We start from the raw sequence: 15,514 nt of genomic DNA, 5'->3' as shown, positions 1-15,514 counted from the left end.
CCTCCTCCTCCTCCTCCTGGTTGGTCAGTCAGATGTTTAGACTGGATTTGGCATTTATATCCACCTATCAGGTCCTTCCCAAGGACCTGGGATAAGCAGATGTCGTTTGATGGTGTTGTTATTATTTTACATTTGATAAAGGACTTTAATTTACAAAAACCTATGTAATCATTAATATTATCTAGCATGTGAGAAAGCTATTTTTGCTGCAAAAGACTATCACAGCTATGCTTCTGTAAATTCTTGTGAAAAATATATTAAAGCTAATGTTAATAAATGCTCAGTTTTTGTTGTTTAAATCTAGGTGAAGATGGAGCAGGTAAAACTAGCTTAATTGGAAAACTTCAGGGAATTGAGGAATACAAGAAAGGAAGAGGAATGGAATATCTGTACCTTAATGTTCATGATGAAGACAGAGATGGTAAGTACCAGTTGAGACATGAAGATGTTACATTCTTGATTATTTGGAGCATGTTCTAGCATTTTAAAATGCGTGTCATCTTGATTAATCAGCAAGTATCAGATAAAATATCCCATAGCTATATCTCATGTATCATGCTTTCTGCTTACTTATGGGAGTTGGTAGGTTAGAAAAAAGTGAATTTTGAAAGTATGGCTTACACTATAGAAAATGTGATGGCTGGTTGAGGGTGACTATGCAAGATAAGAAACTTTCCTTACCTTTAATGACCTCTACTTGCTATTTTCTCTGTTCTGTAAAGCACTTGTATAGCCCATATCTGCATCATTTTTTCCCCATCATTTCTAATTATTTTCCCAACTGTTTAACTCCCAGACTGAGCTTTACATTAAAGTGTTCGATTTCCCTCTGTCCTGGTATTTCTTAGTTGCTTTTACTTTGCCTCTTTTTTCCTGTTTGTGTCTGTTTTTTCTAGCTCTCCCCTACTTTTCTTCAAAATCTTTTATACCATATTTTATTCTAGTATTTTCATCTCTCTTGTCTTCATATGTTCCATTTTAATTAATATTTTCTATTTCAAAATATATAAAATAATCAGACTACTTTAGGTTAGATAGATAGGTGTCAGAGATTTTGGAAGGTTTTGTGTATTGCTGGGGGGGAGGGGTTTTAACCAAGAGAAAAAAGCTCTTGAAACCTGGCCAGTGTCAAGATTCACCTGACATTTTGCAGGTTTGCATACCTCTGCTAACAAAACAAACAATATTTCACTGTGAACCATAATGAAGTTTTTAGTTCCAGCTATTTAAAATATATCTGATTAGATAAGAATTCAAAGATTATCTTTAATGAATTATGCTACCATGTTTTCTTTCATAAGAAAAAAAATTGAGAAAATATTTGCTATCAAAATTCAATGTAATCATAATTATACTATAGTTTGCTGTTATCATTGCCACTGGTGTGCTATGTGACTTTTGCTTTGTTTCCAGATCAGACAAGATGCAATGTATGGATATTGGATGGTGATCTGTACCATAAAGGGCTGCTCAAATTTGCAATAGAAGCCACATCTCTAAAGGATACTTTAGTTATGCTGGTAGTAGACATGTCTAAGCCATGGACTGCTTTAGATTCTTTACAAAAGTGGGCAAGTGTTGTAAGAGAACATATTGACAAATTAAAAATTCCTCCTGAAGAAATAAAGGAAATGGAACAAAAAAGTAAGTTTTTTATAAACAGGTATTTGATACATGTTGGGAAAATATTGATAAACTTCTCTTAGTTGTAAATGCATCTTTTCCATTCTGAAGATATTAGGTACAACTGTCAGTCTTCTTTATCAAACGAAATCTAATTGTGACATTAGATCTAGCATCTATTTATAGATGCTGTTGTTGATGTTTCTCTTATAAACTAATTGGAGGAGACATTGCCTTAATAGGCAATATAAATCTTACATTTTAATTGAATTAATTATAATACTTTATAAAGATCTTCTGTTATATATTTATATTTTCAGCATAATATAATTGTAATATCTACCAAGCCATTATGTGTCAGATTATCATCAATCTGTCCTAAAAATAGTAAGGTTTAGCAAATAAACAGTTCAGTTTAATATTCTTGAAATAGTTCTATTCATTATAAAGCTATGGAATCAATACCTCTGTTCAGAACATATTATTTGATTTTTTTTAAAAAAATTCCTTAAATGCATGAATGTCTTTTCTCACCTATGTCTTCTAAAAATGGACACTCAGAAAATGTGGTTGGGCCTAAATAGCTGAAAGCAAAGATTACTAAAAAACAGATGAGATCCTTCAAGTCAGAAGTCTACTTTTACTGTTGATAATGCTTAATATTAACTAGGGCTATGTATGCTTTGAAAATGATTTGGTTTTTTTCTTAATAATTTTATTGAAAATTTTGATTAGTTTGTATTTACTTTTACTATTGTAAACTCAGAAAGAAAAAGAGAGATAGAAAGAATAAAAAGAAAAGAAAAAGAAGAAAAAGAAGAAAGTAAGATAAAGAAAAGGAATATAAATATTTAAAGAAGTGACTTCTGATCTTCATCATAAGCATAAACAAACTTAATAACTCTTCACCCTTTATAAGGTTACAGACAAATATCTCTTCTTCCTATAACTATATGCAAATCCATAAATCATAACTTTTCAGTCCTGGTGTCAGCAAAAAGGGTTATCAGAGCTTTATAGAAACATGTCCTATTTTAACCTTGGTCAAACAAATCAACTTTATATTCCTTTTACTTCTAACAATCTTGATCTTTAATTCAGATTAATTAAAGATCAGGATTGTCATAGGATTTGATCTCTCTTCAATTTTTCTTTTTTCCATCCCAAAGGCTTCTTCGAGGCTCTTTTGTAAATCCAATAAAAAGCCATTATTCAGGTCATTTTCTTGGTTTATCATTTGTGTTTGTAGTTTAATTTTCAAAGGTTCAACTTTTTTTGTATATCCAGTAGCAAGTCTTTATCTGGGTCATCCTCTTGGCTTGTCGTTTGTGTTTCCACTTTAGCTGCCTTCTGTCTTATAATCCACACTTTTTTTTATTATCCAGTATTTCTGGTTCTAATATTTCTACATCAGGAAAATTTGTTTCACATCTGTCATTCCTTCATTAACATCTTTTGGACAAAGTCTACCCATAGAATTAAATGAGTAATTTCCAAAAGTGATTAGAAAGTAAGGTTAGTAAACCCAGTGTCCTTTAAAAGGCTCTGCCGCAGTTGTGAGCATGATGGTTGTTCCCTTTGTCTCCTGGCGCGCAAACCTGCGGGAGATTGCTGTCCTAAGGTCTCCTCACAAGGAGTAGCTGTCCAGAGCATGTGTGGTAATCTCCTCTCCTTTTCTGGAGGGGTTCCATAGAACCAGTCTACTCACCAGTTCTTTGGTCTTTGCCACAGTTGACTCTGCTCATTTGGAGATGTGCTAGCTTGCCTCCCCTGGAGGTCCGCTTTGTCCCCTGTGCTCAGTCGGCTGGTGGCAAGGCCCGACAGGTGAGAGGGTCATGAAGGGAGGGCAAACAGTACAAGCCTATATTATGTGTGGGGTTGGATGGATGGATGGAAGAAGGAGAAGGGAGGAAGGAAGGAGGGAGGGATAAGGGATCCCCAATCTCTTTCCCACCTCCCTCTGGTCCCTGTCCCCTATTGGCTGGTGGCAAGGCCCAGTGCGCGAGCGGCGATTGGCTGTTTTGGAATGGAGGCTGAAATTTATATCAATGGCGGGCATTGAGGGAAGGACGAAGGAGCAATTCAGATGCCTGCTGGTGAAGTAGGGCTGGCTGGGGGGGGGCGCTGGCAGTTGACAGATGAGCCCTCTTCCTCGAGGGAGGGGGCCCTCGGGGACATGCCGGAATGGGGAGCAGGGGTGCAGTTTTCCTCCCGGTCCGCAGCTCCCTTTGATCCACCTCCCACCAGCAAAGTGGTACACAGTTCCATGGGTCAGCCAAGGAGGAGAAGGAGGCTTCACTGGGGCTCTCCTGAGGGTTGTGAGAGGAGGGCAAATGGCACAAGCCTATGTTATATGTGGTGGGAGGGAGGGAGATTTCTGACACTCCCTGCCAGCTTCCCACAAGCAAAGTCAATGGGGAAGCCAGCAGCAAGTCGTAAGTTGCTCATGTTCCCACTGCTTTTTTGCCCTTGGTCATTCTGTTTCTCTGTTTAGGTAAGGAAATATCTCTGAAGCGATGACCCAGCAGATCACGGGTTGTCTAGTCTAACTTAATTTTAATTGTACAACAGTTTTAAACTGATCCAAGGTAATACTATGAAAGGTACAGTTCATTCCCAACAATTCTTAGGCTATAAAAATATAAGGAAGCTTATTTCAGTACTAAAGTCTGGTTTTTTTTAGTATCTATTGTTCATAACCATTTTTATGAAATAATCATACTGACTTAGTGCAGTATTCCTGTGATAGTAGATTTCTTAGGTGCAAGACAGGTCTCACTGAAACACTGAGAACGTGAGCTAGATACTAGATAACCTCCTCCAGTGAAATATCCTCAGAATTTAGATTTTGTAAGGCGTAGGCAAAGAATGAATTTTGTGAATCGCTACCCTTTAAAAAAAAAAAAAAAATCTCCTGTGTTTGTATTTGCCTTTCTATCTACTTCCAGTTATTTATTTTATTCAGAATTGTTTTGCAGATTGCAACGTGCCTAAAAAACTTTACTATATATATTAATTCTTTGATGCCTATTAATTAGTTTCTTTTTTTAAAACATTAAAATGATTACCGTATTCTCTGGAAGAAAGACTAACATAATTGAAAGTATATAATATTTCTGATGGAAATGCAAAATTTATTTAGGGAGAAAGTAACTTTTCTCTTCTCTTCTCTTCTCTTCTCTTCTCTTCTCTTCTCTTCTCTTCTCTTCTCTTCTCTTTTCCCTCCTTCCCTCCCTCCCTCCCTCCCTCCCTCCCTCCCTCCCTCCCTCCCTTCCTTCCTTCCTTCCTTCCTTCCTTCCTTCCTTCCTTCCTTCCTTCCTTCCTTCCTTTTCCCAGTTGTTAGAGACTTCCAAGAATATACAGAACCAGGAGAAGACTTTCCAGCTTCTCCACAGAGGAGAAATACTTCATCGCAAGAAGACAAAGATGACAGTGTTATTTTACCTCTGGGTGCAGATACACTAACATGTAATTTAGGCATTCCTGTAGTAGTAGTTTGTACAAAGGTTTGTTCCATTTTAATTAATGTTATATATCTTTAAATAACTTAATTAAACTTTAAAAACAATTGTTTGGTTCATTAAAAGCCTTAAGAGAAAATAATATATTGTTTTGTTTTTGTTTGGTTTTTTAAACCTTCTCTTATTTTTGGCCATTTCTTATACCTTTTATTCTGAATATATTGTAAACTGGTAAATGACAAGATTATATATCTTTGAATATAGGCTTCAAATTTATTTTAGACTGGTGCTAATTATGATTTTGGACCACCCACAAGTCTTTCAATTACTACAATGAGAAGAGATATTTTATTGCTCTAGATGCATATCTGTCTCAAGAATTTCTGCTCTAGAACCAGTATATTAATATAAATACAGTGGTACCTCGGGTTACGAACACCTCTGCTTACGAACTTTTCGGGTTGCGACCAGCTCCAGCCGCAAAAATTTACCTCAGTTCGCGTACTCCGCCTTGGGGTACGAACCAGATCTGCGGCCATTTTCCGCCCGTGCCACGTGGTCCGCGGCCATTTTCCGCCCGTGCCACGTGGTCCGTGGCCGTTTTTCCGCCCGTGCCACGTGGTCCGCGGCCGTTTTTCCGCCCTGCTGCGCGGTCCACGGCCGTTTTTCCGCTCGTGCCACGCGGTCCGCGGCCGTTTTTCCGCCCTGCCGCGCGGTCCGCGGCCGCTTTTCCTCCCTGCCGTGTGGTCTGCGGCCGTTTTTCCGCCCTTGACACGTCCGCGGACGCCGGAACGGATTAACGGTAATTACATTGAACCTTATGGGAAAATTTGCTTCGGGTTGCGAATAAATCGGGTTGCGACCAGAGTCATGGAACGGATTAAATTCGTAACCCGAGGTACCACTGTATTCTATACTACTGTATACATTAGGAGTTTCTAGAACTGCAATTAAATAGAATTCTACATATACAATATTAACCTCAAAATAATTATTTTATTTATTTTGCAGTGTGATGCCATTAACCTTCTGGAAAAAGAACATGATTACAGAGATGAGCACTTTGACTTTATTCAGTCATACATCCGACGGTTTTGTTTACAGTGTATCCTTCGTTAGATATAGCATTAACTTTCAGTTTAGATCATTGTGAGGGTCATTCTATACCCTCAAGCTCCCTGCTGAAATCAAAAAGATTAAGGTGACAGGATTATTGTATCTTGATCTTAATAGGTTGAAGTATGAGTAAAACTTTTACATTTATGCAGCCTTTGCTCCTCCTTCATTTCCAAACAATCAAACCAGGAGTTGTCTTTTAATCAGCTTACAGCAAAACTATTAAATAATAGTTTGAAGTTGACTTAATTTATAAGTTCATTCCAAAGTTAGTAACTATCAAGTCTTTCTTAAGAAAAAACAGGAAACCTATAATTATATATTTAATTGCTTATGTTATAAAAGAAGGAATAGAGGGGCTACATGAGTGGCCAAATGGCTTTTGTGATATAATCATCCACATGGGCAAACAAGTAAATACAGGTAGTCTTCATTTAGTGACCACAAATGGAACTGGCAATGTGGTCTTTAAGTGAAGCAGGCACTAAGTGAAACTGCGACTGTGCTTATTACCTTACTTCAGATTTCCTTTGCTTTAGAGACCTGCGAAGGTTGTAAATGCAAGGATTGGTTGCAAAGTTACTTTTTCATCACCGTCGTAATTGTGAACAGTTGCTGTACGAGGCAATCACTAAGCGAGGACTACCTGTATGATAAATGGAAGAAAGCATGCTTAGTAGCATATTCTTGAATTGTTAGATTTGGCGCATCTCTGAAAGTAATTTTAGATTTTTAAACTTGGTGGATGTTATCATACATTTAAGAAGATAATATTTTCAAGGTACAGTAGAGTCTCGTTTAACCAACCTTCGCTTATCCGACATTCCGTCTTATCCGACGCCCCTAAAAAAAACCCAACAACACGCATAAATTGGCGACGAGAAAAGTGTGCCGCTTGTTTGCGAGCGTGAGTGTACTCTTTCTTGTTGCTCCTGATGCTGCGGCACCGCAAAGCAAAAATCGATTGCAACAGGCACAGCAGGCACATGCATCTAGCCTATGACTCATGTGTCGGTCATGTCTCACCTTTCCTAATGGTCGCTCAGTGCAGTTTGTTATTGTATGCGGATCAGTTTTTTTTTTTTTTTTACCGCACTCAATCGTTACTGTGTGTTATCCGACATTTTCGCTTATCCAATGTTCTGCCGGCCCGTTTATGTTGGATAAGCGAGACTCTACTGTATATAGATTTGGAAAAGTATTAACATTTTGCATTTTCTTTAACAAATAATTCAGATGGTGCAGCACTTATTTACACTTCAGTAAAGGAAAATAAGAATATTGATTTAGTGTATAAATATATTGTGCAGAAATTATATGGATTTCCTTTCAACATATCTCCTGTTGTTGTGGAAAAAGATGCAGTATTTATGTAAGTTGTTTAGTAATTGGGCTTCTATATCTTCAAAATATTGTTGCTTATTTCCAGTTTTTTAAATGAGTGTTTTATTTACAGTAGATTTCCAGTTGCTAAAATACCAGCATTGAAATAATTTTTAGAGTTCACTGGGAGGGGAATTTCAGGCAGAAGGACACTTTTCCTAACCTACTGAAGCCTCCCATTTTTGTCCTATACAGTTTTAAAAGGCTTCCAAATAGGGTGTTTAATTGGTATATATTGGGTTAGGAGGGGAAAGTTTATTCAAAATAGTAATAAATAAATCCTATATAGTGCTGGTAGTATGTATCCGTGTGTGTGTGTGTGTGTGTGTGTAACTGAATTTTTCATTTTAAATTTCAAAAGGACTCATGGAATTTAATATGAAAATTCCTTGAAGAACAGAGGTATTTTTGTATGGGATATGACTGGAGAGAAAGAGAACCAAATGTGAACAATTGAAATCTGTTGTGTGATAGTATTTTGTCTTCAGTCCTGCAGGATGGGACAATGAAAAGAAGATAGGAATATTACATGAGAACTTTCAAACTTTAAAAGTCAGTGACAACTTTGAAGATATTGTTACAAAGCCACCTGTCAGAAAGGTAATTGCTTACTGTAATTAAAAGACATATTAGTATATTGGTTTATTTGCAATCTTAAGCAATAGTAATGTGACCCACAACTTCAGATACATCTGAAATTTCTTTTTTGGCTGTAATCTGAAGCATATTTAGAAGTCATTTAACAATGCTGTGGTATTTAACTTGGAGATTAGGCTGGCTCCCTTTATTGATTTTTTTTTTTAAGTTGCTAAAAATTGAGCTGTTTTAGAGAGCTTTCTCCTGATTTGGAGTTGTCATCTTTATTTTTTTATTTTCTACTTTTATGTTATCATGGTTTTTGCTAATGTTGTTATTTTTACTTATGAGTATTGGGTTTTTAGATTGTACTGTGGATGTTTTAAATGTATTACTTATTCTGTGTAAGCCAGCAAATCTTTCTTGAATTGCAGCAGGATAGAAATATGTGAAATCAATAAATCCAGAGCCATAGTATCTGTTACATATCCCCCTTTGAAGAATAGGATTGGGAATATAGTTTAGAGTATAAATGGGAATAGCTTTGAAGAATTGATGCATGGAATGTTGTTAGAAAATATAATATTATTTAAGAGGACTTTTCTCATGCGTTTAATGTTAGGAAAATATTATAATAAACTTGCTTTTAAATGGTTGAGTATTTCATCTGTAGTGTTAACATGATGTCTTTTGGCTGCCTTGATTCATACCTTGTAATACTTACAACAAAAGGCTGTTATAACTTAGCCTGTATCTTTGTAAATAAGTACGAATAAATATATTTTTTCAGGATGCTACATGTAAGTTCAAGAGCACAGTTGTGCTTTACATAGATTACATTAAACAATCATTAAACAAGAAAATTATGAATTATAACTTTAACTGTTTTTCAACAATAAATTGGTCATATTTGTATTAGTAGAATTCTAATTTGTTAATGTAAATGTCATATCAGATAAATGAACGAACTTCTGCTTGCGAAAGAAATGAAGCTTCCCAAATAACATTGGTTGTAAGCTGCCCAGAGTTGGTTTAAAGATGGGTGGCTATGCAAACTATACAAAAGCTCCTAGGCTGCTAAGAAAAGGCAGAGAGCTACATTTCTGCACTAGTGCAATAGAAGTATAGAAATGTCCTTTTGCATACTGTTCTTGGACATCTATAATTAGTAGGTTAGTGCTTAACTACAATACTGCAGTAGTGGTTAAACAGCAAGATCAATAATGCAGTCTTACAAAGAGCTTGTGTGTTAGACATATCTTTCTTCTAACAATGGCCCAACCAGCCATAGTCTCTTGAGAAGCTCATAGCACAGCATGAAGACAAGGGCCCCTCTCATTTCTGTCCAGAAGTCAGTTTTTAGTGTTACACTATCTCTGAGCAGGAAAGTTCTTATTTAATACTGTATGGCTAATATCTACTGATGTGCCTAGTTATTTGTGAATTTATATGATATCTTGATAAGATTCTTAGCAACTGGTTGCAAAACTTGCAAAACCACTGCTTTGAGAGACTCACCCCATAGCCATAAGCATTTTATGATAAGCAACAAAAAGATAAAAAGCAGAGATTCTTTAGGATATTTTATTGGTTAAATGAGGCCTAGGCTGTTTAGGAGCTTTAAAGGTCACAATAATGTTTGGAAGATGGGCTTGAGTCTGATATCTATGTATTTCATATTTTGCTAGACACATTTTAATACGTTTTTGTTGTTGCAGTTTGTACATGAGAAGGAGATAGTAGCAGAAGATGACCAAGTATTTCTTATGAAGCAACAGGTATTAATCTGTACTTTTCATAGTCATTAAAATGTATTTTATTTAACTAGAATTAAATTTCATTTATATTTCATTGCTTATGAACTTTTGCTCTTGTATGTCTAATTGTGTTTTTCAGTCTCTGTTAGCCAAACAGCCCTCTTCAGCAGCTGGAAGACCAGTGGTTAGTAAAAAATATTAACTTGTTAATAATTTACAACAGGTTTTGTTTTAATATGGTATAGTAGCTCATTTCTAATGAAATATTTTATATGTTCCTAACTTTGCATTTTGTACCTGAAATCTTTAACCATTTTGCTTCTTTTAGACTATATATCCCCATATGTACATACCTGACAGCATGTTGAATTCAGTGGGACTTATGAATAGATATAAAACATTGTTCTGTTAAACTGCGTGTCCTACCTTTTGTTCATTTCATTTTTTGATTCTTAAAAAAAAAAAACTAGAATACTGCTTATGAAAAACTTAAATCTAAATTTTTAGATTTTGAAGACATGAGATATATGCCAACATTGAAATGTTCATTTAGCAAACAAACCAGTTTTGCCAACTTTGTGAACACTATTCGTGTGCTGATGTTAGAAGTTAATAATCAATCAGTCAAATCTTTATTTCGGTCATAGACCAGCATAGAAGTGAATAATGAACCTCATGTTTTTTCTTCCTAATAGCTATTATATTGAAAGGTTTTCCTAATCTGTTGAAGTATGCTCAGTAGCCATCAGTATATTCTTGTTCATTCTGTCAATCTATATGCCTAAAATTACAATCTCATTTTCTTTTTCTTACATATTTGTATAAGGTTCACCTCTTTTCCTAATCTATATTTGGTCTAGTGGTTAAAGCCCCAGGCTAGAAACCAGGAGACTGTGAGTTCTAGTCCCGCCTTAGTCATGAAAGCCAGCTTGGGTGACTTTGGGCCAGTCACTCTCTCTCAGCCCATCTCACCTCACGGGGTTGTTGTGGGGAAAATAGGAGGAGGGAAGAGTATATATTAGGTATGTTCACCACCTTGAGTTATTTATAAAAATAATGAAGGAGGGATTTTTAAAAAAAATCATTTTAGAAATGGTTCTGTTATATAGGAAAAAGGAAGGAATTGTTTAATTTCATTCTTTCAAGATGCTAAACTGAGATTTTTGTGCCAGTGAAATGCCACTTGTTCTCTAATTATTTATAGACTACATAATCTATAACTATAGTCTTTTTAACAGTCATTTTTAAAGGTTTTTTTTTTCTAGAGGTGGCTCTAAATAGAATATTTTTAACATCTTGACATTTTCCAGATGATTTTATGTCCATGAGATAAGTAATTTACTGTAGTTTCATATTCTGTATAGGACACCTCACCAAGAGTTCCTGGAGGATCACCCAGGACACCAAACAGATCTGTAACCTCAAATGTTACCAGTGTTACACCCATCCCTGCTGGATCCAAAAAAATAGATCCTAGTATGAAAGGTAAAACACTGAAGGTATTATTAATTTGATTGGGATTTTGGTTTAATACTCAGTTGGTGAAGCAATTCTTTACATATAGTTGACATTTATTTACTAATTTATATTTGTATCCATTGTATAAAATCATTTAGTTATGTTTGAACTAAAACATTTTATTACCATGTCATGGACTTTTTAAAAACTTTTCAGCTGGAGCGACAAGTGAGGGAGTATTGGCAAACTTTTTCAACAGTTTGCTGAGTAAGAAAACCGGGTCACCTGGTGGACCTAGTAGCGTTGGTAGTCCAGGAGGAGTAGGAGGCACTGGAAGTAGTAACAACAGTAACCTGCCGCCATCTGCAAAAAAATCAGGTAAGAACTATATATAAACATTTTGAGGTTGATTCAATGGAACTTAAAGGATAGCTTCAAATTAACTGAACTCAAATTAACTGAACTCATATTAAATGCTCAAGCAACTAAATACAGTATAAGAACTTATATAATGACTTAACATTAATGTTTAGTGATTTGCGTTTTGGCTGATTTCCTCATCATTACAAGTTGAAAGTAGTCCAGTGCACAAGCTCATAAATTCTTCTACAGAGATTTGACTCTGGCTGGTTTTTTGCCCATAACTTCTGGATTTAAATTCTCCTTCTCCAAAGCTGTCTTAAAGAAAACTCTTACTGCATGTGATTTTGGAAAAGCAAAAGACAACATTAAGTTCCTGTTGCTATGCTTTATAATAAGACATATTATAAAAACTGTTTACAGTTGTGGCATAGAGAGATACACTATGGCAAACAGACATCAAGACAGATAATATGTTAACTTTGTAACAGTAAGGGTTATATTATTTTTAATATTCCAGTATCTTTATTGATCATGTTTGTTCAACTTTTTTCCCACTCTACAATGAGCTAATTTACTTCTACATCAGAAGCAGACCTTTGTCTTTCTTACAGCTCTGTGTTGATGGGAATGAGAAAAGTATTGTTTTATCTATGTGAGCAAATTCCCCTCTCCCTCCGCCTAGAATATTCAGAATAAATTGAGGATAAATAATAAATATAGAATAAATTGGGGGTACATTGATAGGAGCTTGATATGGGAAATTATTCTCACCAAAGCATTCTTTCCTAATATATAAGTATAGATATGCCTACTTGTGATACTGATTTTTCAGACTTATTATTGGATACCGTTTCCTGTCAGACTTGTCCTAAGACTGTCTTAATACTGGCAAATAAACAGCACAAGTTTATATTCTTGAATGCAAAGTTGTAACTACAGTGAGTCTGCACATTATTTTGATAAACTTATGTCCTCAAACTTGTGGTTGCTAAAGCTGAGACCAAGAAGTATGTATATGGAAAAAAAATCAGCGTGTATAGGTTTGGCATAAATATTCTGTCCCAAATTTGCCAGTTCTTCCTTGCCAATTTCCACCTTCCATATCTGGTAGTGAGAGATTAAAAATTATCTTGTACTACTAATTCTGTGCTTCAAATGTCCTCTCCCCAGTTCTTACATTAGCATTACAAAAGACTATGGATAGTAACTTAGGGCTGAAATGAGCTTTTAAGAGTATTGTAAGATAAATTGCTAAATTGGATATGGCCATCTGAGTACAACTTTGGGAAGATAGTTTGTTTGACCAAAGAGAAAGTGAGAGGGGGAAAAAAAACAGTAATACATCCAAAAGAAGCCAGGTAAAGACAATGATACAAGATTATGTTTATGCAAGTATTTTCAATCTGTGAAAAAACTACATGAAATGCGTTTTAGTATTAACTAAAAATATGTAATGGCAACAATGTCAAATTTGGTAATAAAAACATACTTGGCATACAGTGTCTGTGTGGAAAATTACCAACAAAATTATATTTTTTCTTTCTTTATAGGGCAAAAGCCTGTCTTGACAGATGTTCAAGCTGAATTGGATAGAATCTCACAAAAACCAGACTTGGTTTCTCCAACAACACCTACATCCCCCACAGAAGGTGAAGCATCTTGAAGACACCAAATACAGCCATTTATTCAGTTTTATGGGATAATTTAAACTTGACTCTGCCTCTTCATTCAGTGACTGGAACTGGGGAACTGAAACACTTTCAGAAAAGGACAAGCAGATGATGTCTGTTGTATTGCTCAACACTGTAAAAGGGAATTGTATAGATGAAAATTATTACACAATGTAATACTGCTATTCACAATTCAGTGTGACATTCAGAAATCACTTATTCCTGGATTTTGTTTAAAGTCAGTGCCATTCTGTAAATTTGAAGGTGTCCACTTAATCATTTGAAATCAAAAAGCTGCTTGAAGAGTTGGCAAAATGATATGCAAGAAATATGGGCACTTAATTTATATTGAACTCCCATCTTAGCTTAACTCAGTTTTACAAATCCTCTTGGGGAAGGATCTACTAGTTTTGTTGGAGAAAGGTTAATCAACTATTGTTCTTTTGTGCACCATCACTAAACTAACGCAAATAAAATTTAACACTTCATTTGGAATATGACTTCAGATTATGCTGATCTCATTTGAAATTTAACTGTATTAAACTGTTTGAATTAAAGAGTGATACAGTATTGAGGATTCAGTTCCAAATATTGGCATGGGCTTGAATCATTTTGGGATTCTAAATTTCTGAAAAGGAAATAGAAAAAGTACATGTGAACATTACTCTCAAATTAATGCAAATAAATTCCTTAGATATGTTTTACATTTATGCCTTAATACTCATTTTTGTTGTTTAGGTAGAAATGTTATCTAAAATCTTTCATACAGATTTCAGCATATTTTTGTAGTACATAAAATGTTACTTATTTCTTTGCTTTTGGGAAAGTCACTTTTAGTTTCATAAATCTATTTCTAATAAGTTGCCTTCTAGACCATTTCTTAGTTTTTGGGAGATTACTGTTGGTATAGTACAGTACAGAAGTACCCTAAATACTGTAGGTTCATTCATAAGCTTGTATGCATCTCCTTTGGATTCCTGCCTCCTCAAATAATGTCTCATAAATGCTTTGGAAATTCCACTCCTTTTCACAAGTAGTTTGCCATGCAATATTTGGGGCTGATGTTCAACAAATCCAAAGCATACTTAAATAATTATATGATAGCTCAACTCAGATCATTGGCCAGTATATGTTAGAAATATCTCTGGTTTGAGATGGGCGACTATACAAATCAAATAAATAAAGGGAAGAAAAATACAAATTTTCACATAGCATGGTAGCAAACATGAAATCACCATTTATAAAACTTCATATAAGAGTTCTCTTTCTAGTGCATTCTACATTCTTAGACAAACATACTTTTTAAAAAGGTAATAATCAGCTTGAAGGCTTTTTCTTGGCATTTCTGAGAATACTTTTTAAAAAATAATAGGTTTGTTAATATAAGCTTTCTAGATTGAGTTTTTTTTAAAAACTCAATTTCCTGATAAAAGAAGTAAGCTCAAATTACAGTTGCTTTACATCATTAAATTCTAACTTTATTAAATGAATGCTTACTCCAACAAGGAACATAGTTACAGAAGGCTATTTATAGAAGTTTTCTTCATTTTTAATGAAATACATGAAATAAATTGTACCTTTGAACAGATTAGTGCTATGTAAACACAGTGTGAATATTTTGATGTGCATTTAAGATGTGCATGAGTTTATACTACAGATGAGGTAAGTCATGTATCTTTCCAGTCATTTATATCTTAAGAATTGAAGTGTTTAACTTTATTATTTGTCTAATTTATAACAAAGGTTATAGAAGAGGCTTTATAGTTTGATAGAATATGCAAAGGAAACACATTGAAGATAATGTTAACGAAATTAAGGATAATATAAGGTTAAAAGTTAAAGATAACGCTAAAGGTATTAAGGAAATGTATTAAACTAGGAAGTATTTGTCTTACAAAAAAGTATCAGCAGATATATTTTCTATGCTATGTGAAGTATCTCATATATTTAATTAAATACGTTTTAATAGAAATAAAATTCTAAAAAGGCAAAGGGAGACCAGAAGCCATGACAATCTAGATTAGCATTTCTCATTTTAATTGTCACAGATTACTATTTATTGGAACTTGAAATTTCCCAAAGCACATTTTGAAATTAAGTTGATAAT

The 15,514-nt window shown here is 34.7% G+C and overlaps 1 protein-coding gene across 2 annotated transcripts in view; it reads left to right on the top strand.

The window, feature by feature from the left end:
- The window catches only part of DYNC1LI1 (dynein cytoplasmic 1 light intermediate chain 1), a 28,921-nt gene extending 14,810 nt beyond the window's left edge, over positions 1–14,111 (top strand). For both annotated transcript variants that reach the window (XM_007421363.3, XM_088150869.1), the window contains 11 exons: positions 305–421; positions 1,414–1,644; positions 4,960–5,129; positions 6,096–6,189; positions 7,437–7,572; positions 8,072–8,183; positions 9,878–9,937; positions 10,056–10,100; positions 11,281–11,401; positions 11,591–11,752; positions 13,288–14,111. In XM_007421363.3, coding sequence (XP_007421425.1) covers positions 305–421; positions 1,414–1,644; positions 4,960–5,129; positions 6,096–6,189; positions 7,437–7,572; positions 8,072–8,183; positions 9,878–9,937; positions 10,056–10,100; positions 11,281–11,401; positions 11,591–11,752; positions 13,288–13,400 — 1,361 coding nt within the window. In that variant the 3' untranslated portion in view covers positions 13,401–14,111. The remainder of the gene's footprint in view (positions 1–304; positions 422–1,413; positions 1,645–4,959; positions 5,130–6,095; positions 6,190–7,436; positions 7,573–8,071; positions 8,184–9,877; positions 9,938–10,055; positions 10,101–11,280; positions 11,402–11,590; positions 11,753–13,287) is intronic.
- Positions 14,112–15,514: the final 1,403 nt, after the last annotated feature.

Source organism: Python bivittatus, unplaced genomic scaffold, assembly GCF_059951505.1.
Source record: "Python bivittatus isolate LINGU-HERP-01145 unplaced genomic scaffold, Pbiv_v1 ctg000610_np1212, whole genome shotgun sequence".
Lineage (NCBI taxonomy): Eukaryota > Metazoa > Chordata > Lepidosauria > Squamata > Pythonidae > Python > Python bivittatus.
Note: the sequence above shows the minus strand (reverse complement) of the source record. Positions and strands in the feature narration are given on the sequence as shown.